Source organism: Gigantopelta aegis, chromosome 10 (assembly GCF_016097555.1).
Source record: "Gigantopelta aegis isolate Gae_Host chromosome 10, Gae_host_genome, whole genome shotgun sequence".
In the NCBI taxonomy this organism is placed as follows: Eukaryota; Metazoa; Mollusca; class Gastropoda; order Neomphalida; family Peltospiridae; genus Gigantopelta; species Gigantopelta aegis.
Genome location: NC_054708.1, coordinates 72,029,813 through 72,055,016, shown reverse-complemented (window position 1 = coordinate 72,055,016; position 25,204 = coordinate 72,029,813). Strand labels below are relative to the sequence as shown.

The window sequence follows — 25,204 nt, the reverse complement described above, 5'->3', positions numbered from 1 at the left end:
TGTAGCGGGTTTCCTCTGACGACTACGGGTGAGAATTACCAAATGTTTGACATCCAATAGCCGATGATTAAGTATTTTTTGTTTATTGTATTATTAATATTATTTAAAAAAAAATAATTAGTTACAGATATAAATGAGTTTTGTATTATTTCGGTGTTCTAGTAAATTACGCATTTTTAACTTCTGGCTTGAAAGCATGAGAAAAGAACAAGATTTCTGCAGAATAAACGCAAAAGAACCACCTTAAATTAGTGGGGGGTTTTGACAAATCTCTGTCGTTTCTTAGCATTAGGAGTTTGTAAAAACTGTTTTTATATGAATTTTATTTTTATTCATTATCAAAATTATGAATTATTGGTTCCCTTTTAACACAAAGGGACTATAGAAGTTTGGTAGTAACGCTAATACAAATGAACTTTGTTATCCAAATTCGAACATCTTCGTTTAATACGGGCAAACATCAGCCTGCCCCCCCCCCCCCCCATCCCCCCGAATGGGAGTCCGTGCGCCTATGTAAAATGATGAACTTCCTTTGTGGAAACCCAATCATCCTGAACTCAATCTGACCGTGCTCAGTGTTAAGTGTTTTCAATATATTGGTTACACGTGTTCCAGTTTGCGACGGATATGCTGCGGTTTACTTGCAATTGTGTGTTTGGTCTTTGTAGAGGTTAAAGGTCATTCGCCTCGCCATACCAAAGCATTGAGTCCGTTTAACAAGCGTGATTCCACGACAGATCAACGTCCTCTACAGAAAACATATTTGTCCAGTATCACGTCGTGATTCGCTATATGCAAGTTTCTGAGATCGCTTCGGACGTTTTAAAACTGATTAGCAATTGTTGCTAATCCACATTTTGAAAACAAAATTACTTTTTCCAAAATAAATAAATAATACTAATAACAGCAACAATATTTTTTTTAAAATGACAATAAATTTAAAATGTACCACCCTATAAATAATCTGAACCTCGATTTACTACATGAGTTACAAAGTATGACCAGACTGTTTATTGAAACTAGAGTGCACGTGTACCGATGTAACTAGTAAACACGGGTAGAAAGAAAGAAAGACATGTTTTATTTAACGACGCACTCAACACATTTTATTTACGGTTATATGGCGTCAGACATGGTTAAGGACCACAAAGATATTGAGAGAAGAAACCCACTGTCGCCACTTCATGGCTACTCTTTTCGATTAGCAGCAACGGATCTTTTATATCCACCATCCCACAGACAGGATAACACATACCACGGCCTTTGATATACCAGTCGTGGTGCACTGGCTGGAGCGAGAAATAGCCCAATGGGCCCACCGACGGGGGTCGATCCCAGACCGACGGCGCATCGAGCGAGCGCTTTACCACTGGGCTACGTCCCGCCCGCCATAAATTTAAAAATCAGTTTCATCCTTATATTTATTTCTTTTTCTCTCACGTCAAGTTTTACTTGAAACGTGTAAAAATGGCCCTTGTACGTCGAGGCATGCCACTTACAAGGCGCGGGGTGTAGCTCAGTCAGTAGAGCGCTCGCCTGAGGTGCAGCGGGTCATAGGATCGATCCTCCTCTGTGATCTCGCACCCCCGTCCCAAGCAGTCGTCCACGACTCCTATATCAAATACCGTGGTATGTACTGTTCTGTCTAGGGCAATGTGCATCTAAAGTGTGCTGGACCGGCCTCGGTGGCGTCGTGGTAGGCCATCGGTCTACAGGCTGGTAGGTACTGGGTTCGGATCCCAGTCGAGGCATGGGATTTTTAATCCAGATACCGACTCCAAATCCTGAGTGAGTGCTCCGCAAGGCTCAATGGGTAGGTGTAAACCACTTGCACCGACCAGTGATCCATAACTGGTTCAACAAAGGCCATGGTTTGTGCTATCCTGCCTGTGGGAAGCGCAAATAAAAGATCTCTTGCTGCTAATCGGAAGAGTAGCCCATGAAGTGGCGACAGCGGGTTTCCTCTCAAAATTTGTGTGGTCCTTAACCATATGTCTGACGCCATATAACCGTAAATAAAATGTGTTGAGTGCGTCGTTAAATAAAACATTTCTTTCTTTCTAAAGTGTGCTGCGGTGTCGTTAAGCAACCATTCCTTTCCGACTGTACAATATTAGTTTGATTTTCTGGGTTTAATGTTTTTTTTTCATTTCGTTTCGTTTCGTTTCGTCTATTTGTCTGACTATAGTTTCTGTCCCGTCTATTTGTCTGACTATAGTTTCTGTCCCGTCTATTTGTCTTGACTATAGTTTGTGTCCCGTCTATTTGTCTGACTATAGTTTCTGTCCGCAATTTTTTTTTTTTTTTTTATGAGTCTTTTCATTTGTTTGGTTTTCTTGTACCTCCCCCCCCCACCTCCTATCTTATAAACATTATTACCCTTCCATCTGCCATTCCATACTACTATCATAAACATATTTTAGTATGTGAGATTAAACTCTTTTTCTATTGTATGTACATGTGTATGTGTTTAAATAACGTTTTGAGACGCCTCAGTATTATAGACTTTACACTGTTGGTTATTTGCAAAACCGTGTATTTTTAGACGGTAATAAATTCGTTTAACCTAAATGACATTTGAAATTGAATCACGCTGAGAGTTAAAAGAAAATATGTTTGGATTTATGCAATATTTATTACTCTCGTGTAGAATAAGCGCTTTTAGGATTGGCCAACAGGCAAAACATTCACAAATACAATTAGATGTTTTTAATATATACAATATAAAAAAATGCTTTTAAATTATTCCAACGTTCTATCAAGTTAAAACTGCTTCTGGTGTTACTTCATGCTTTTATTTCACCGAAAGAGTGAGTGATGTACGTTTTTTGTTATCTGTGTGCTTGCCGTGCGTGTTTCCATTGTTTTTAGTGCGTGGTTTCCATTGTTTTAGTGTGTAGGAAAACTGCAAACAATTTAAGCTGGATGTTTTGTATTGGAGTGGTGCGGAATGTAATCCAGTGGCAAAGCGCTCGCCGGATGCGTAGTCGATTTGGGTTCGACTCCCCGTCGGTGGGCCCATTGGGTTATTTCTCGTTTTGTCCAGTGCATCACGGCTGGTATATCAAAGGCAGTGGTAAGTGCTATCTTGTTTGTGGTATGATGCATATAAAATATCCCTTGCTAAAAATGGGAAAAAAATGTAGTAGGTTTCCTCTGTAAGACTGTATGTCGGAATGACCAAATGTCTGTCATCCAATAGCTGGTGATTAATAAATCAGTGTGCTCTAGTGGTGTTGTTAAACAGAAACAAAACCCCACAAAAGCAACCAAAAAAACAACAAACAAACAAATGAGTGATGTACGTTTTTTGTTATCTTTGATCATAGCCGTGCGTGGTTTCCATTATTTTAGTGTGTTGTTTCCATTGTTTTCAGTGTGTAGGCAAGCCACACGCAATTTAAGCTGGAGGTTTTGTTTCGTAGTCGGTTGTATTTATTATTCTCAGTCTCTAACCATTCGCTTGACCGCGCTCAGTTGGGTTTTCCAGTAGTGTTCGCCCAACGGCCGATTGTGCATTGATTAGCCACCAATGGGATTGGGAAGCGACGCTGTCGTAACGGACACACACAGACATGCACGCGCACACTGTCATATGATTGTTTTGTTAATCGGGTAAATGTCATTCACAAGTTGGTCGGTCTCCCGTGGGCTTCTACCTGTCAATCAACGGATGCAGTGGGCTGTTACTGTGAGGTATGACCGGTTGTGGACGTCAAGTCATGTATACAGGTAAGGTCTGAACGTCTTATCTATCCATGCTTGTAAGACAGGCTAACGTTTAATCGAAATATTCGTAGATTATTGTTTATTCAGATCACTGGTAGTATATGAGCTCATCGGTACTTTTAATTTCTTATTGTAGTTCATTTTTAATCGATAACCGTTTGATATAATATGGATCCTAAACTACATAAACGAACAACATATTCACACACAAAACAAGCACGCGACAAATATACGCACATGTTACATACCATACACATACATACACAATGGTGTTGGTGCATATGCAAAGGACTCTTCAAGGTGGGGGGGGGAGGGGGGGGAGGGGGGGGGGGAGGGTCGAGCGTACGAGATGGACCCGAGTTGTGAGAAGTTTTGAAAATTAGACATCCTAAAATTTAATGTTCTACATTCTACAAGTAAAATTTCTCACGACAGATTCTAGTAAATAAAACACTTTTTAAATGCATTTTTTTTAACGATGTACATAATTTGTGTTATTCTTTTTGACGCTGATTATATATTATATGTATGCACTCGTCACCCCCATATTTCGGAATGTTTTCAAATTATTTTCAAATCACTGGCATGATTCTGCAAGTAAGGTTTTGATTGGTGAACATGAGCTCCAACTGGCTGCTGTTAGATCCACATGTAATAGTGGAGCTAATTTTAATTAGATTGAAGTGAACAAAGCAAGAATGCCGTAGCTGAGAACATTGCGTCACCCCTCCACCATCACCACCACCGCCTATTCCAAGATGACTACAATAATTTTAAATTACTTTTATAGAACGTGCGCTTTTCAGTGATCAAGAAACTGAAGTAGAAACGTTGTGTGCAGTCACTTAGAGCACTGATTATGAAATGTCTGTATATATGGAGTTACGTTTCCTTTACTATAGTAACAAAACACTTTCAGATGTTTAGAACAGATGTGTCTCACCTTCTTTCTCTCTATGTGTGTGTTAGAGAGAGAGAGTGAGTGAGAGAGAGAGAGAGAGAGAGAGAGAGAGAGAGAGAGAGAGAGAGAGAGAGAGAGAGAGAGAGAGAGCGACAGATAGAGACACAGAGAGAGAGAGACAGAGACACAGAGAGACAGACCGATACACAGAGAGACAGAGAGACAGAGACAGATACACAGAGACAGATACAGAGAGAGAGACAGATAGAGACAGACAGAGAGACAGACAGATACACAGAGACAGATATATATATATATATAGAGAGAGAGAGAGATGGAGGGAGGGGGAGAGAGAGACAGAGACAGAGACACATAGAGACATAGAGAGAGAGACAGAGACAGATACACACACACACAGAGAGAGAGAGAGAGAGAGAGAGAGAGAGAGAGAGAGAGAGAGAGAGAGAGAGAGAGAGAGAGAGAGAGAGAGAGAGAGAGAGAGAGAGAGAGAGAGAGAGAGGGGTGGGGAGAGATATACTTATATTCTGTTCGTTATATAAATAATAATTTTGCCTGTGTACTGATATTACTGACTTGGCATCTGGATTATTAATAAAACCGACTGACATGGACACGGAATATAACTCCTGAATTAGGCGGCGCCATTTTCTTAACTAACCGATGTGTGATATCAACATTATCATAATCAATGACGACTATGGGAACACGAGAATAGAGAGGCACCAAGTTAACAACAGTAATATTTATTTATATTTTTCTTACGACTTAACTCTTAACTAACCACGACTAGAACATCAAAGCCGGTGATTGAGATATATGAGAAAATGCATATATTTATATCATGCAATCACTCTATATAGTCAAGATATGGCGACTAGATCAGTTTCTATATTTTCGCTCACTGACTACGTATGTGTGTTAATAAGTATGTGTTACCAAAAATAACGAATGATGTTCTCACCAACGGGTGTGTAAGAAATCATTTCTATTTCTAATGTAAATAAACATATTCATGTACTTACTTTGACACCCAATAGCCGATGTGTATGTTTGTGCTGGGGTGTCGTTAAACATTCATTCATTCATTCATTCATTCATTCATTCATCTATTCCAATAGCCATTGATTAATAAATCAATGTTCTAGTGCTGTTGTTAAAGATAACAAACCAGTGCCCCATTTTACGAAACGATCTCAAGGTAGTTATGCGCTTTCACGGTGATATTAGCGCTAAAATCGTACCCTCCGGGGCAGGGGGGACAGTTGCCCGCCTGAGAATCTCAAATTTTTTTTAACTCCAGAAAATAGTACACACATCTCAGGGTTTAATTTGTATAGTGTTTCATTTGTTAATAAAAAAAGTAGTGCCCCCCCTTAGGATTTTGATCAGGGTACGGCCCTGGTTCCCTTATCCAATGTTGCAGTTACCATTATATTAGACATCTAAGGCGCAAGTTCCATGTGTCCATACTCCGTATCTGTATACGTATACGTAATTCACAAACATAGTGTTCGGATAGACGAAGAACGCATACATGGAAATTACTGAACACATTGGCACAGGAAGTGATTGATGCGGATTGCACATTACAAGTTACGTTTACGTATACGCATGCGGTTTGCGACCACTTGGAATTTGCGTCTTAGACACTGTGGATTGCGTATACGTATATGTACGTATAGGCAGACGGTTACAAACGAATGGAATTTGAGCCTTAAGCACTGTGTATTGCGTATACGTATACTTACGTATAGGCAAACGGATTACAAACGAATGGAATTTGCTCCTGAATGCCGGCCCGGCGTGTTATCAATTAAACATCTTTCTTTGTCTCTTTGGGCTTAGTCTCTTTGGACTAATACATCCTGCATCGCCCAAGTTTCTAAGGAATTGACAAGACAGGACATTACATACCAGAGCCTTTGATGTTCTTTGTTACGAAGTATGATAGTGATTCGAGATAAACAGATATTCTGAGTTGACGAAAAAACGGGCCGAGACTGATGTTTGTATGTGTATATCGCGACACCTTTTGCACTAATATATCATCAATATCCGTGCTAACGATTCTTCCCATACGCCGTGGAAGACCTTCAGTAGCTCTTTACTCGACATATTAAAACCTGACACGCATAACCATGGAGGTATTTGTATGCCAACATCCGTAACGTATCGACCAGCTTAGATAAATGGGTAGTTTCGATATAAATAGAGGTCTACTCTATAAACTGCTTAGTATACATTAATATTTTATGAGGAACATTGAACTAGAACGACACTTCTCTTATATAAATAATAAACAGTTATTTATATACACCGGGAATGTCAGCATTGAGTACAAAGAAAATTTGTTTTATCGGGAAAAGCCGACCGTAAAACGTATATTAATAGACCCTTGGGACTTGTACTTCATCACGCGAAAAATCATACACATGTTAATAGTAATGTTATTTTTTTTTTCTGTATTAGGGACAAAAAAGTAGACGGTTGTAGAAAGTTAAATTTAAAATTTGTTTTGTTTAACGACACTACTACAGCACATTCATTTATTAACATCGGCTATTGGATGTCAAACATTTGGTAATTCTGGCATTTAGTCATAGAGAGAAAACCCGCTACATTTGTGTTTCATTAGCAGCAAAGGATTTTTTATTTGATCTATAGAGATTATAAATATACTTTCAAACTTTGAAAATACGTTGTTGTGAATGTGAAGGAATTTAAATACCTTGGGGTCACTTTTAGCAAATTAAATAATTTTAAAACGACCAAGGCTCAATTAAAACATCAAGCAACTAAAGCTATTGTCACGGGGATCCTATAATACCCGTAACTGAATGAAACACGATTGTCCAAATATCTCTCCTAACTGTATATCTATTAGATCTCTCTGTAACAGGCAGTTATACCCGCTGGCTCGTCTAGGTATGATCAGAGATAAGATCTTATATAAAGTATATATTATTAAGCACGTTTAGTTCACTAGAAAACACAACAAAAACACAATGCACTTTGGAATCTGTATTAACCTACGCTGACAAATGTACTGCCGCAGTAGTTAATTAACAACAACAAATAATAACAACCCAGAACTGATCACTTAATTAGTTAATCTCTAGGTGTCTAGTTTACACAATATGCTAATCACTTCACCGTGACACAACACCCACACGTGTGATAATTGAGAAACGCTTCCAGGAGAACTTAATTAATAAAGGAATTACAACTCTATTCCTAACTGGTTAATTTTTAATTAACCCTTACTACTCGTTCAGTAACGTGTGATAATTGAGAAACGCTTCCAGGAGAACTTAATTAATAAAGGAATTACAACTCTATTCCTAACTGGTTAATTTTTAATTAACCCATACTACTCGTTCAATAACCTTGTAACACAGAATTAATACTGGTACCTATCACAATAAAGACAATAACCTACATTTTACCTAGGTCCTCTAGGATGACTGGCTAAGCTTTATATATTTATTTAGACAGTGAGCCTACAGTTTACTGCGTCAGATGACCGGCAGCACCGTCTAAATAATATTGGTATAATACAGTATTAAAATATTTAAAGTCACATCAGTCATATCAAGGTTATACACAGAGCAGAAAATATATGATTACCAGTCCGGACGGACTAACGTTCCCCTGGAGCCTTCCTTTTGTTTCTCCCCGACATCTCTAAAACCCTAGCTATTTATCATAATCCCGAATATCGCCTGGGGGTACATCGCGGTACCTCACGTATCATGAGATATTTCCCCAACTCCCAGAGACGCATTTTTCTCTTAGAAGATCAGACTGGCTGACGCCTAGTCGCCAAAATCACGGTCGTCGAAACCGCACTCGCAGAGGTATTACGTAACTACTGGCCACATGGCCTCCACACCTAGACTAAGTGCATATTGGGATGCACGGTCGCGCGAAGGTATTACGTAACAAAGTGCCCACCTGGGCTAAGTGCATATTGGAACTGCACACGGCCCTCTAAAACAATTAATATCGCCATAGGCGAAAACAAATTTAAGAGCATGTACCGTCACAACTATGTATTTTGTATTGGCGAAATCTAAAGACAATAATCTATCGATTGAGTGTAAACTTAAAATGTTTGAATCAATGGTTCTCCCAATCTTGTTATACGGTTGCGAAGTTTGGGGATATGGAAAAAACGATATATGCGATTCTGTTCAAATATATTTCTTCCGACACATCTTGCCAACAAAAAAATCCACCCCATTATTTATGTTATACGGAGAATTGGGGAAAGTGCCCGTGGAATTAAATATTCAAAGAAGAATGGTTTGTTACTGGGCACGCATTATTTCAGGGAAACAATCAAAATTATCATTTCTTCTATACAGATTTATGTTGACAGATCATGTTACAAATAGAATAAATTATAATTGGCTCACTAGTATTAAACATACTTTGGAGCATTTAGGAATAAGCGATGTTTGGATATCACACACCTTTTTATCGTTAACTTGGCTCTCACAACAAATTAAAATTAGGCAAAATGATCAATATTTACAAATATGGAATAATAGCATATCAATGTCATCAAGAGGCAAAACCTATCAACTTTTTAAAGAAGAACTCATTTTTGAAAAATATTTAAATATAATTCCCGAAAAGTTGTGGAGATTAATTATAAAATTTAGAACGTCAAATCACTATTTACCTGTCGAAACTGGAAGGTGGAATAACATATTATTTGAAGACAGATTGTGTACTTTATGTGATGAAAGTGACATTGGTGATGAATTCCATTATTTATTTGTATGTATATTTTTTCATAATTTCCGAGTAAGATTTTTACATCCCTATTATTATACTAGACCAAGCACCTACAAATTCAAAGAACTAATGAGCAGTAAGAAAATAAGTGTATTAAAGAAGTTGGCGAAATTTATAAATGTAATTGGCCAGGTTTTTAAACGTCCTGGTAACTGAATAACTCATGTCACAATCAAAACTGTTTCCTAGCTATATTACAATTATTATTATTACTATTATTATTACTATTATTATTATTATTACTGTACCATGTACTACCATTACTATTACTACTACAGCTACTATTATTATACTACTACGACTACCATTACTGCTACCACCATTATTATTATTACTACTACTACTACTAATACTAATACTACTACTGTTACAGTTATTATCAATTAATATCATATACAAGTAAATGTATTATGTATTATCATATGTTATTATTTCATCCTCCTGTAAACCATCTTGTCACGTTTATACTATTTATTATGTATGTTCCTCTAACGCCGTTGTGGAACGGCCTGAGTGTAATAAAGTTCAGTTCTGTTCTGTTCTGTTCTGATATACAAGTCGCGGTGGTAAAGAGTTTTAACAACGGAATAAAGGTAACGTTTTCCAAGAAAGTACCTTTGCGTGCTTGTTTATTTGTTTATTTACTTAAATATTTATTTATAATTTATACATTTATTTATTGTTTGTCACCAGTGTCGTAATTACACTGAGGGAGGGAGGGGTGGTATTTAGCTCAGTCGGTTGAGTGCTTGCTTGAGGTGCTTGCGTCGCAGGATCGAACCACATCGATGGATCCGTTCAGCTGACTGGGTTTTTCTCGTTCCAGTCAGTGCACCACAACTGGTCAAAGGCCGTGGTATGTGCTCTCCTCCTGCCTGTGGGAAAGTGCATATAAAAGATCCCTTGCTACATTAAGAAAAATGTAGCGGGTTTTCTCTGATGACTACGAGTCAGAAATGCCAAATGTTTGACATCCAATAACCGATGATTAATTAATCAATGTGCTCTAGTGGTGTCGTTAAACAAAACAAACTTTAACCAATTTCTTTTTAATTACACTGGTTACGACTTAATAATGGTTACTGGTGTTATTATTAGATAATCATTATGTTGATAATATGATTTATCAGTAGGCATTTCATTTTAGAATCTAGGCTAATCTAAACTTATTAAACCTAGGCGTGGCACTATTGTGTTGGTAACGTGGGTGATATGTCATTGATTTTCACTACACAATGCTCTGGTCGATATGGATAACGATTTAAACGTTTCGATTGCACGGATGATGAATTCCGAGTATCCCTCGAGTGATCTTTCTAATCAATTAGTGGGTTTTTTCATGTTCCATTTATTTTCACGCTGTTAAGAACTTCAAATTCAAGCACGTTGTCTCATATATATATATATACATATATATATAGAAAGTGTTTTTTGGTATCTATCTATCTATCTATCTATCTATCTATCTATATATATATATACACACACACCGACACCGACACAGAGAGAGAGAGAGTGAGTGAGTGAGTGAGTGAGTGAGTGAGTGAGTGTGTGTGGTACACACTATAGTAAGAAAACGACGTTTCCTGATGGGAAGGACTGTATTCACTGGTCCCATAACTGGTTCAACAAAGGCCATGGTTTGTGCTATCCTGCCTGTGGGAAACGCAAATAAAAGATCCCTTGCTGCCTGTCGTAAAAAGAGTAGCCTATGTGGCGACAGCGGGTTTCTTCTGAAAATAGTGTCAGAATGACCATGTGTTTGACGTCCAATAGCCGATGATAAGATAAAAAATCAATGTGCTCTAGTGACGTCGTTAAATAAAACAAACTTTATTTTTTTTTTCGTATTCACTGGTCGGATACCATAATATTTTTTAAAAACTTTCAAGTTCACTCCGTCTACGCAACAATCTTATCTCCAGCATCACACATTCCTGTATGTAGACTATATAGTGCTTCTGGTTGAACATTAATCTCATTTGCAACGTCTTCTTCACTGCACTTATGTATGGTGTCTTAAAAATAATATGTCATTAAATGGAGAGAAATCCAAAATTATACATTTCTAAACCCATCTATATCTAGATCTAGTTATTGATATAAATGTAGCGATGTGGTTTTAAACACTGTAGATAAATATCCTTATTTTGGAATTCTACTAGACGAGACTTTAGATTTTAATGTTACTGTTAAAGCGGTTGCACGGCCTGCAAGGTTGCCAGCGCCCTGGGCAAGGCAAGTATTGCGCCCCCTACCCAGTGGACCGTTAGCACACCTCGAGTCCCTTCCACCAGTCCAGAATTTTGCGCCCAGGGCTACCGCCCCTGTGGCCCCGCCCACGCTATGCCACTGAGTAGAGCGTTGGGGCTTTTTATGGCCAAAAGTAATGGTAGAAATGCGATATAACGTTTACAGTAAGTTATACTATTCACTCGTGTTATCCATTATTACTTAGGGAGTTGGTATATGGGGTACCACGGAATACAAGGAATAGTTATTAACAGAGTTGACCTTGTAGCTTTTTTTCTTGGCCTTGGGAAATATAGCGGGTTAGCGATACTTTCCTACATGTGATAACCGATGTGTTGAGGATGAAATTCATGGGTTTTTTAATATAAACTGTCCGTTATATGACGATCTTCGTGTTAATTTGTACCAACATGCTCGATTACGTTGTAAATATTTTATGTTCTTACCTGATTTTGAAAAGTTATGTGTTATGTGTCAGAGCCTAACCCTGCATCATACAGACTTTTTATACTAATAATTAATAGTGTTATCAGTATTATTTTAATTGTACCCAAGTGTAATTATTTAACTACACTGTCTCTCATAATTCCACAAGGAATGGATCCTTTCGATTCCATCCAGAACTTTTATTACAATTTCTTCGAGATACTGACTTTTATTGTAAATTTTAATTTGATTTATCTGTGATATTTGTATTTTTGCTCAGTTCTTTACACTGTGTTTTAATTTAACTGTTAAATTTTTATATTGATGTTGATTATCAAATTTGTTTTGCTTTTACCATAGTTTGACACCCAATAGCCGATGTATTTTTCGTGCTGGGGTGTCGTTAAACATTCATTCATTCATTCATTCATTCATTCATTCATTCATTCCACAAGGAATGGCTTATGTACTTTCATGTTTGTTTTATTTTGTAAATGTATGATGTACATACGGTGAGACGTTAATAAATTATCTGAACGTCTGTCTGTCAGTCCGTCAGTCTGTCTGTAACCTTCTACTTAAGCTGTTAAGAACCACGGAGGTGTATCCGGTACGTGTATACGAACCCAGCGCCTACCATCATTGAGAACTGGCGGAAGAACCACTACGCCCACCGGTGTTTGATATATTCCGTTTGTGTTGTTGTATCCTGACTAAAACAGTAATTGAGTGTGTGTTGTGTGGGGTGGGGATTAGAACTCGGTATGGCAACAGACTTTGACCACGCACCGGGCCACGCCCACTCGCTAGCTTGATTTCTTACTGAATGTGAACCGGCCTCGATGGTGTCGTGGTTAAGCCATTGGACATAAGGCTGGTAGGTACAGGGTTCGCAGCCCGGTACCGACTCCCACTCAGAGCGAGTTTTAACGACTCAATGGGTAGGTGTAAGACCACTATACCCTCTTCTCTCTCACTAACCACTAACACTTATCAACTAACCCTCTCTGTGCTGGATAGCTGATGTGTGTGCCCAGGACAGCATGCTTGAACCGTAACTGGATATAAGCACGAAAATAAGTTGAAATGAAAAAACTGAATGCTCGTTTTAGAATTGAGGCAGGATGTAGCCCAGTGGTAAAGCGCTCGCTTGATGCGCTGTCGGTTTGGGATCGATCTCCGTCGGTGAGAAAACTGGGCTATTTCTCGTCACAGCAAGTGCACCACGACTGGTATATCAAAGGCCATGGTATGTGCTATCCTGTCTGTGGGATTGTGCATATAAAATATCCCTTGCTACTGATCAAAAAATTTAGCTGGTTTCAAAATGACCAAATGTTTGACATCAAATAGCCGATGATTAATAAATCAATGTACTCTAGTGTTGTCGTTAAACAAAACTAACTTTTGTTTTTAGAATAACTGGTTTTGTTTAACTATTTAGTTAAAGTTTGTTTAAACGACACCACTAGAGCACATTGATCATCGGCTTTTTAGATGTCAAACATGATTTGGTAATTTTTACATATAATCTTAGAGAGGATACCCGCAATATTTCCGCACAGCCTTTGATATACCAGTTGTGGTACACTGGCTGGAACGAGAAATAGCCCATAGACCGACCGCACAAATAGACCGACCGCACATCAAGCTAACGCTGGATCATTTACTGTTCCACGACTGTCAAAATCCTAGCTAGATCATATAATATGTTCAAAGTTTCAAGTTTAAATGTATATCTGTAGTTGATTAAGTATGAAATGTGGCGTCCCGAGACAAGTTTCTGTTTCAGCATACAAATTCGATTACTACAAAGCACACTGAGAAGACTTAATTCGTTTACCCTCAAACAGACAGCCGTCTCGGACTACGATGGGACACGGGAGATGAATAAAAATCGTAACCCTGCGATCCATATAGTCCGATGTTAATTCGCCCTAAAACCCATTGATTTATCTCACATTCACCATGATTACGCATCGTGTAACTAATTCCACGATTGTTTTCTGTTTTTGTATTTTCAGCCCAGACGTGGACAATGGTGATTCCAAGAGTGCCAGCGAAGCATTTGGTACGCACACGCGGTTACTGTGCAGTTGTTGAGGACAAGAAAGGAAGCCGAGTGGAAATCGTTCTCGGGTACACGTGAACATTGATTGTGGATCTCAGAAACGAAATACATTTAATTCTTTCCCACCGTATTGGATTCTGGATTTAGTTTTTTTTCCCCTTGTGTGCCATTAATGTACTGCATTTATCCATCGTTATTGGAAAGTGTTGGAGGAAACGAGGTTAAATCTGTCGTAGCTTTTTAGAAAAGATAAATGCATACATCTGATATACCAGTGTGTTCCACAGTCTGTGAGAAATATCAGAATAAAATTGTGGGGTTGTTTTTATATATTATATCAACATTTGGAGTAGTACGTCTCAACTGCTGGATGACCGCATATTCCGTTTCGTTTAAATTCGAAGGTCAGGGACTGTGACCGCTGGCCGACAGAGAGGATTTACAACAGTTTATATACAGAGTCTGACACGAGAGGATAAACAGGTGGTGAAATCAAAACATTCGGCACAGTTCTTTAAAACTGGAACAAATATATCTACAGGATTCCATGTGTGACTCGACAAACCTCGCTATTCAGATGGACAGCGACGCGTAGTTCGGCTATCTAGTTCTGTTCCATTCGGTAGTGACGAGTGATTCGGCTATCTAGTTCTGTTCCATTCGGTAGTGGGACTCGAAGTGTGTAGTGGAGTTCGGCCGTGTTAAAGAAGACTATGTCCAACACCACACTAAATTGTGACGACATTCTTGCGGACAAACCAGGCCCTCCACCTCTGTACAGCACCGGCACCCGGTACGGCATAGCAGCCGTGCTGACCTGTTTCCCAATCCTGTGCCTGGTGGGCAACACGGTGGTCATCCTGTCAGTCGCCACTCACCGCCGATTGAGAACCATCACCAATGCTTTCGTCGTGTCCCTAGCTGTGGCGGACATGAGCGTCTCCGTGTTGGTGATGCCCTTCTCCATCTACTCGCAGCTCAACAACAAGCAGTGGATGCTCGGGGAGACCCTGTGTCTCGTGGGGATCAGTTTTGACGTGATGCTCTGCACCATCTCGATATTCCACCTCTCCTGCCTCGCCATAGACCGCTACCTGGCCATCTGCCAGCCGTTCGTGCACGAGAGGATGACGTCACAGATCGTTGTCATGATGCTGACGTGCTGCTGGGTGATCCCCATCTTCATCTCGTTTGTTCCGGTGATGAACAAGTGGAACACGATCGGTATCGAGGATTTCATCGAGTGCGCCGCGCCTCCAGGCTCTAACACGTGCGTATTCCTCGTCAATGTGACTTTCTCTTTGATATGCTCAGCAGTCGCCTTTTACATTCCTGTAGTTTTCATGGGAGTCTGCAACTGGAAAATTTACCTGTGCGCCCGCAGACAAGCCATGCAGATTCGTAGCTTAGATAATGCAGTGCATCACCAACATAGCTTGAAAGGAAAAGGAAAATTTAAGCAAGAAGCCAAAGCTGCAAAGACTCTTGGCATCATTATGGGATGTTTTAGCGTGTGTTGGTTTCCCTTCTTTATTTTCAACATATTCGACCCTTTGATCGGGTACAAAATTCCCTACATACCCTGGTCTGTTGCCTTATGGCTCGGATATATAAACTCAGTGATGAATCCATTTCTGTACTACTACTTCAATAGGAACTTTAAATTTGCCTTTCGCAGACTCCTCAAGTGCAAAGTGTGCCGCGGCATCAGTGAATACGAGGAAGACCCGATCACGGGAACGACGCACCTGTCCGAATGACAGGAGGCCTCCCACCTGCGAACACGAGAGAACTCGCTAGATACCTGCATCGACGACAGCCACGTCAGCCGATCCGCCACAGTGACCTTTCAGCTGCCAGACGTCAAGGCCGATGGCGGAGAAAGTGCTTCAATAGCGCTCAGCAACAACGAACACCGCGCCTCCTAGCGTGAATCGTGGTCGTGTCTCGATGCTTCAAGGAAACGGTCATTCTAAAAGTAGCCTTCGCGGCGTAGAGTTGTCGGCGCAGCCCTGTCGGCGACGCTTGCTGTCGGGCTTGGCGCAATGGCAACGGAACCGTGGAGAGCTGACCGTTTTAACGTTGTGTGTATCTACGAGAGGAACTGTTAACTCTCGGTAACCTCGCAGCTGGGAATATAATTATTCAATGACAATACCTCGTGGATGGGCCTAGTTGGCTTCCCCCTGCTAGACAGTGCTCAAGACATTGGTGTACTTGTTTGGTTGGATTAAAAAAAGTTCTACATATCATAATAAAGTGCTACTATTAGAGAATGTAACTTTGGTCTTAGTTTGAATTTTACCTGATCTTCGTTTTTAAGGAAAGCTAAATAATTTATCGTATTCACAGCAAGTAAATACGTGAACTTTGTGATCTTTAAACCTGTTAAAACTTTCATTCTGACATATTTGTGTTTTGTCAATAAATATATAAGAGGGGATCATGACAGGACATGGCCATTAAAATGTTAAACGAAAGCCAGATATATAATACCAGGCAAGGTAACGTTTTACGTTATTAACAGTGTGAATAAGACACTATTGAATATCATAAAACAAGCAATGCAACTATAATACCACAGTTTTATGATGAATATAGGGTTCAGCTGTTTAGAAGACAAAAGTAGATTACTATCACTAAAAGTGACATACGTTCGTGAAATCATAGCGATCACGTTATTATTCAGTCTTATGGACATAGATGCTCGACTTATTCAATGCTCTGCCCACCTTTCTTTGCCTGTTGCTCAAAACCACACCTTCGTTAAGAAAGACGACGTGCAATATTATGTAATGTATTGACTTAAACCTACCTTTTGATGAACAAAATGTTGCTCAATATGTATATATGTATTTCTACTGTTCTGTTGATACGCCAGTAACCGAACTAAATTAGTTACTCCAGAAATAGTCGCATGAAGGATGAGGCAATGTCTAACAAACTGTTTAATAAATAATTTGTAGTTGTTCATAAAATGTTCGTATGAAATATAGTATCTTTCGTCTGTTAAAATGATTAGTTTAAAGTACACACACACACACACACGCATGCATGAGAGAGAGAGAGAGAGAGAGAGAGAGAGAGAGAGAGAGAGAGAGAGAGAGAGAGAGAGAGAGAGAGAGAGAGAGAGAGAGAGAGAGAGAGAGAGAGGAGAGAGGAGAGAGAGAGAGAGAGAGAGAGGGAGAGAGAGAGAGAGAGAGAGAGAGGGAGAGAGGGAGAGAGGGAGAGAGAGAGAGAGTATGAGAGAGAGACAGAGAGGGAGACGCTACACACACACACACACACACACACACACACACACATATATATATATATATATATATATATATATATATATATATATATATATCCTTATGACATAATTGAATTAACATCACTGTTCGCTCATTTTGGAACATCCTTACTTTACTTGCTATAGACAAATGCAAATGTACCCAGAACTCCAATCACACCCGCTGACAGTTATATACTGTATTACCTCCTCCTGAGAATGGCATTATGCTGAAATGAGTTGAACCAGTCATTTTGCTCAAGTTTCATTATCCAGTAGACTAGTATATGACGTTTGGGGTTGCAGCAAGAACGAACCATCTATAAACCTGACTTAAAGACGAACCAAGACGCCAAATGAGAGTTCTGGTACTATTGTCTTCGAGTAATAAGATTAATATTATTGTAAGCAGATGAAGTCTTAGTGTCTTACAAGCTTGATAATGTACATCTACTTTATTACGTTAATAAACCCTGTTTTTAGAAATTTTAAAATTGTACTCTACATACTTAAAATAATTCTTTCTTTTTTTTAAGTCTGAGATTTAGGTTTACTTGTAAAACTAGCCTTATGCCGGTTAGTGAAATTGGTCTCTGAACATCAAATGCCATCACGGTCTTAGAAATCAAACAAACCATATTATTATGTGCAGTTGTGTGTGTGATTGATGTATAAATATATGCCAGGGTGAATATGTACTGTTTTTAAAGCGATGTTACTGTGGTTCGATTCTGTTTTTACTGACCCTTATATTCCGTTTGTGTTGAAAGGGAACCGGTTAATTGTCATATGACTCTGTAAATTGGATATCGTCAAAACTGACATGACATCAAAACATATTACTATGTTTTAAATCCATACCAACTCGCAAATTGTTTTTTGATGAAAATAAAACTCGGTGTAAAAAAGACAAAGAATTAAGAAAAGAAAAAAATTATATTACCATTAATTTGTATAGGTTAAATGTCCTTTTTTCATACAGGGATGAAGGCAAATTGATGGAACATCCAATGTGAAGCACCCGCCATTTTATCTTTAATCTATTTGTATTGAATTATCGATCACTGCAGGTAAAACTACATGCCTTGGCTATTCTGTCAGTTTGTCCTCACCCCTGTGTTAGAAAATGAGCTTTAATCTATAAAATTTCATGGTACATGTAATTAGTTCTAAAACTTTTTTGTGTGTGTGAAAACAAAATTTGAGAGTTCGATTGGGTTTAAACTAAATGTTTAATATGAATTTTAGCGTTATACAGTACATAGTTATATGCCAAGTCTGTCGGTTTACTCTTGCCGCATTGCTATCCTGTCTTTAGGATAGTGCATATGAACAGATGTAGCGGGTATTCTCTCTAAGAATATATATATCAAATTGACTAAATATTTTACATCCAATAGTCGATGTTTAATACATCAATTTACTCTGGTGGTGTTGTTAAACAATATAATATTTAACTTTTGCTGCAAACGGACTATAGTTGGTTCAGGCCAGATACGTCCTGTTGACCACGTCCATATGATCATTTCTGGTTTCGACCGTAACATCTGTCTAAAAGTCCAGGCTATTTTCGAATTCCGCTAACGAGCAAGTACCGAGTGTTGCACAAATACCAACATTGATACGATATTGGTGCTACGAGAAAGTGTCGTTCACTAAACATGAGACCTATAATCCGTCCGTCTCTCAATCCATCCACACATCGGAAAACGTGAAATGTTGTCATTGTTTTGTAGCTCAGTCATACTTACTCTGCTACACTAATTTGAATTTTGTCTTCATTATGAATAGTCGGGTCCCATTTCTCAGATGCCCAACATACGTTTTTGGATTCAGCATCCTCAAATTAGGTTAGAAAATAAATTATGTATGATATAATCGTAAAGAAATGCTCGTACTTCGATAAATAAGCGCTATTTGGGAAATGGGACCCGACTAGAATATATATATATATATATATATATATATATATATATATATATATATATATATATATATATAATGTATATGTTTATGTATAATGCTTTAGAATTAAAATATTACTTACAAAGGTGGACATTAAATGAAGTTATGCTATTAGGAATCAAAAATACCATGTTACAATGTGCAACTGAATATGTGATTGTTGAGCTCTTTTTCCAAAAACGCTATAAATCCATTTTTACTACCTGAGATAAATGACATCTGTCTGCCCAGGTAGAGTAATGTGAACAGACTTCTCTATTTTCAAATCAAACAGCTGTTTTTGGACTAAATGTGACTTTAAATATTCTCTTTTTTAATTGTTATAAATCCATGATATTAAATTGTTCACCGTTGAAACTTGTCGGCTATAGAGCATGCAGTGCAGAGGCAAATCCTGGAGATGGGGGCTAGGGGCCTCTCCCCCTATAGATATTCAAGTGCCCCCTTTTTCCTCTTGTAATTTGTCCGTTTGATATGCCCTTTTGACAAGTTGACCAACATGCCCTTTTCCCGTTAGTCCCCACCCACCCACCCACACACACACACACACACACACACACACGCAAGATATTTCCTGAATCCGCCCCTGCCATAAGCAAGATTTTATATATCGCACTGAAATATGATCACCTCTCTGATTAGACCATTGGTACCTTCTTGTATAAATAACACTTCTCCAAGATAGCGAAATGTCTTAATGTTTTGTTTATCCTTGTTCAACCGATACTCCGTATCATCGGACACAATAATTACACGTTCATAGCAACCATCAAAAATGGTGTTGTTTTTTGTGTGTGTGTTTTTTTTATTGTATTTTTTGCTGTATGGATATCTCCATAAATTAGACAAAAAGCTAAATCGGAGGTATTTCTAATGTGGATTAGTTACCGGTGCTTATTGGTCGAGGGGAGATAACGCGGTCCGCTAGTTAGTGCATTTTGGAACTGGGGTACATATGGACCGAGTAGATAATAGGTTACATAATGTGGTTTGACAAAATAAAAAAAGGAGTGTCGTTTGGAATCTCGTGGGATATTTTTTGTTGTTGTTGTTGTTGTTGTTATTATTAAAACAAATTCATTTGGCGCTTTATCGCGTTTTGGAATTAGAGCTCTTTACAGATAATATGTCCGAGTGTAAATATGTTGGTGTTTGCAAAACTATGGGCCAACTTTACAAATCCTGTTTATGTCTTACACGCGTGTAACTACATACATTTACCATGCTTAAACACCTGTTTATGTCTTACACGCGTGTAACTACATACATTTACAATGCTTAAACGCTTGTTTAAGTCTTACACGCGTGTAACTACATACATTTACCATGCTTAAACACCTGTTTATGTCTTACACGCGTGTAACTACATACATTTACCATGCTTAAACACCTGTTTATGTCTTACACGCGTGTAACTACATACATTTACCATGCTTAAACACCTGTTTATGTCTTACACGCGTGTAACTACATACATTTACAATGCTTAAACACCTGTTTATGTCTTACACGCGTGTAACTACATACATTTACCATGCTTAAACACCTGCGTTTAATAAAAACAAGCTTCGTAAATTCGGCTCAATATGTTTATGTTATACACACTATGTGAGAATAATATCCTCGTTTGTTGGTTATATTACCTTGTCCGTGATAAACAGTCATGCACATCATGCTATTCATTGTTATCAATATCAACAGTACTACGTAAACATGAGACCAATAGTCATTGTACCCTCTGTTAAAAGCATTAGTGAATTAGTGTTGGAGCTGGCAGCAAACTGTTTTAATGCACACAGCCCACAGATACAATTTAATAATTGGCAACTACCCGTACAACTGAATGTGCTGTAACATACATGAACAAAAACTCCCTACTTCTTATTGGCTATACGTAAAGTACTGGAAAGTCATGTAGATTCTGGGTAGAACTCTCTCATCCGAGAAGCAAACAGCTCACGGAATTAATGAATGTTTTACAGTCCACGGATACAAGTTTATAATTAGCTTTCGACTGATCCGTCAAAGGCCGTGTACTGTCCGGGGAAGTGAATGCTAATATGAAACGGATCTATTAGAGTGACGGCCCCTAGTTTTTTTTAACACTATAGCATATTTTTCAACATTAGAGCCATTTTTGACTGTAATCAGACATTAGCAGGGTTTCTGCCAGAGGGTAAAACATGGTGCCATACCCAAAACTTTTTTCAGATTTTTTGTTTTAAGTAAACCTTTGACAAATTAATTACTCTTATTATTACTGTATGATTTTCTTAACCCTAACCCCTTGAACTTAACCCATTTTCTTTCTTAGGGAGAACTTCCATACCCAAAACTTTCTTTCTGGCAGAAACACTGATTAGGTAGATTGTATTTTTAGAGTATCCATTTCCACACATTCAAAGTGTTTTTGGTCATCCTGGTGTTTCTAAAACAACGAAATAAATTTTTCATATTTTTTAAAACGCGCGTACCTCTGAGAAGTAACGGTAAATGATACGAGATCTAGTCTATATTTTAAGGGTTTTCCCCGTTTCAAAGTTTGTAGATTAACCAAACTTGGTGTCCATTTTCACGGGCTGAAATTAGGGTCTGCGACTTTAACATTGTGCGGCGGGATCTAGCTTGCCAGAGATGCATTGGTCGCAGGACCGAATCCCATCAGTTGACTCATTTCTGGTATATCAAATGCCGTTGTATGTGCTGTCTTTATGTGGGAAAGTGCACATAAAATATCCTGTGCTATTAATGGGGAAATGTAACGGGTTTTCTCTCTAATACTGGATGTCAAATTACCAAATGTGCGCTAGTGGTGTCGTTGAACAAAACAAACTTTACCTTTAGGCAAGTCCACTAGGGCTTTAACTGGATATAAATACCAAGTTATAATGGAGTTATACAGCACAAGTCACATTTGAAAATGACAGGAGCGAGTCTCCACAACAGTATAACAATAGTAAAGTGCCGAGATGTAGCTCAGTAATACAGCGCTCACGTGAAATGCGATAGGTCATAGGATCAACTCCCCTCGACGAACCCAGTGTGTTCGCTGTGGTATATGATTTTCTATCTATGGTAGAACGCACAATAACATTATTTACTGATATAAGGTAGAAGTAATCTTTCGTGGCGGTGGGTCTTCTGTTTTATGAATATTATTCTCTATAACAATATTCATTACAACCGTTTGATATCCAATAGCCGATGAATAATATATTAATGCCCTCTAGTGGTGTCGTTAAACGAAACCAACTTTGACTGTCATAACAAGCGTATTTTAAACGCCTAACAGACGTAATTTGAAACATGCTGGTTGTGTCGGTGAACACATATTTAGGGCAGGACGTAGCCCTGTGGTACAGCGCTCGCTTGATGCGCGGTAGGAACATCGGATCGATCCTCATCAGTGACCCAATAGGCTATTTTTCGTTCGAGCCAGTGCTTCACGACTGAAATATCAAAGGCCGTGGCATATGCTATCCTGTCTGTGTGATGGCGCATATAAAAGATACCTTGCTACTAATGGAAAATATATCGGGTTTCCTCTCTGAGATTATTTGTCAAAATTACCAAACGTTTGACATCCAATAGCCGGTGATTAATAAATCGATGTGCTCTAGTGGTGTCGTGAAACAAAACAAACCTTAACTTTAAACAGATATACATTTCCATTATGTTAGAAACAAGAACAAGAAAATCCTCGACGTAATTTTAGTTTTATGTGCGTGCTGTTGCTTTCCCGTGGATGGCCCATTATATTCAAACCTTCACGTCCAAGTTGTGACGGGTTAGATGGGCATAACTGTTGATACAAATCGAGTTGTTTAAAATACTGAAGTAGTCGGTAACAATATATAAACATATTTACTGATGGGGTCTTTGGTGCAGCAAATATGTTCTTGCAGAGTAGCGTAATAGAGGGGACCATATTTATTTTACAAAATGGAGAAAGGCTGGTACATGTTCTGAAATACTAAATATAATTTTGAACAATGGATCCATAATCTATCCTATCCGGAGCAGTATGTTAGTATGGTGTAATCTTTCGCCAGAATAGGACCAGTCCTAAAGTCGTCTCTTAACTAAGCAAGTATTCAGCAAAAATAAATAACTTTTGAAACAAAGCTTGTTCAAAAGTGGCCGTAATAGATTGATCTGATGGCGGACTGCTCGCGTGTGAGAAATATATACTGATGGAAAAAAAACAAAAAACACATGGAATTGTAAACCAAATTTAATCCACTACTACCGTATTAATGCCTGTGTTCCGTACAAAGTTGTACTGTGGGATTGAGGCCAGTAGCTTCAAATTGACTGCCAATAACCCAGTCAATGTGTGTAATACCTTATTTCTTTCCATCACTATATTAACTGAAATGAACTTTAGGAGCTGCCTGTTTTCTCGACGTTTTTGACGGTACATACATTAGTAGCAATAACATACGCAACGCTTCATATGTAATTATAACTTTTAACGCTACATATGTAGTTATACCTTTCAACGCTAACTATGTAATTATAACTTTTAGCGCTACGTATGTAATTATAACTTTTAACGCTACATACGTAATTATAACTTTTAACGCTACATACGTAATTATAACTTTTAGCGCTACATACGTAATTATAACTTTCAACGCTACATAATAATGTAAGTGTAACTTTTAACGCTACGTATGTAATTTTAACTTTTAGCGCTACGTATGTAATTATAACTTTTAACGCTACATACGTAATTATAACTTTTAACGCTACATACGTAATTATAACTTTTAACGCTATATACGTAATTATAACTTTTAGCGCTACATACGTAATTATAACTTTCAACGCTACATAATAATGTAACTTTTAACGCTACATATGAAATTATAACTTTTAACACTAGATATGTAATTATAAATTTTAACGCTACATATGAAATTATAACTTTTAAAGCTACATATGTAATTATAAATTTTAACGCTGCATATGTAATTATAACTTTTAACGCTACATGTGTAATTATAACTTTTAACGCTACATGTGTAATTATCAGTAGCTTTAGAGTGCGCAGCTCTTTTTTTATACAGAACTAGTGAAAATGGAGGCGATGAAGATTATTTTATCGTTGCTGAAACAGTATTACTGCTTAAGGAATCAGTCGACTCACATAGATGCCAGCAGACAAACAATCGGATTATGGTAGCTCTCTGGAAACTTTGCGATCAAATATAGAATTTCTATCGCGTGTCTCCATTTCCGTGCCGCACTTAATTCCGCCATTAGATTCCATCTCGTATCCTGAGTGTTAAAATTTCACACTTCCAGATTTCTGTATTTTTCTGTCTTTGTGTTGATAACAAAAGAAATCATTGAACGAGAGTGATAATACGTTTCTTGATGAAAACTAAACAAGCAGTATACCTAAACGACCTAAAAAAAAATCATCAACGCACTGATTTATCTTGTCTCAAAAAACAGATTAAAAAGAAAGAAGCTTTATGGTTTATGTTGTCTCAAAAATCGATTAAAAAAAAAATGCTTTCAGTGAAATCACGACCTAAACCGCGGATATACAACGGTGGGCGAAACGTGGTCTCGGTAAATTCCAACGCTTGTTTTCACAATACCAATACTAAATATAAAACTCATTTTCTTCAAATAATTATGTTAACATCTGTATTCGTACTGTCCGTGTTTGTTAGATGTTTTACTTATTAATAGACTAAGTTAGGCCTGTCGCTGAGCATAAATATAACAATCTTCAAATAATTATGTT

General features: G+C 38.1%; 1 protein-coding gene across 3 annotated transcripts in view; it reads left to right on the top strand.

The window, feature by feature from the left end:
- LOC121384337 (5-hydroxytryptamine receptor 4-like) overlaps positions 1 to 16,480 on the top strand; it is a 90,381-nt gene extending 73,901 nt beyond the window's left edge. For 2 of the 3 annotated variants that reach the window (XM_041514686.1, XM_041514685.1), the window contains exon 3: positions 14,158 to 16,480. In XM_041514686.1, coding sequence (XP_041370620.1) covers positions 14,918 to 15,964 — 1,047 coding nt within the window. In that variant the 5' untranslated portion in view covers positions 14,158 to 14,917 and the 3' untranslated portion in view covers positions 15,965 to 16,480. Of the gene's footprint in view, positions 1 to 3,562; positions 3,733 to 14,157 lie in introns of those variants that run through there. The other variant, XM_041514687.1, reaches the window with a different exon arrangement.
- Positions 16,481 to 25,204: the final 8,724 nt, after the last annotated feature.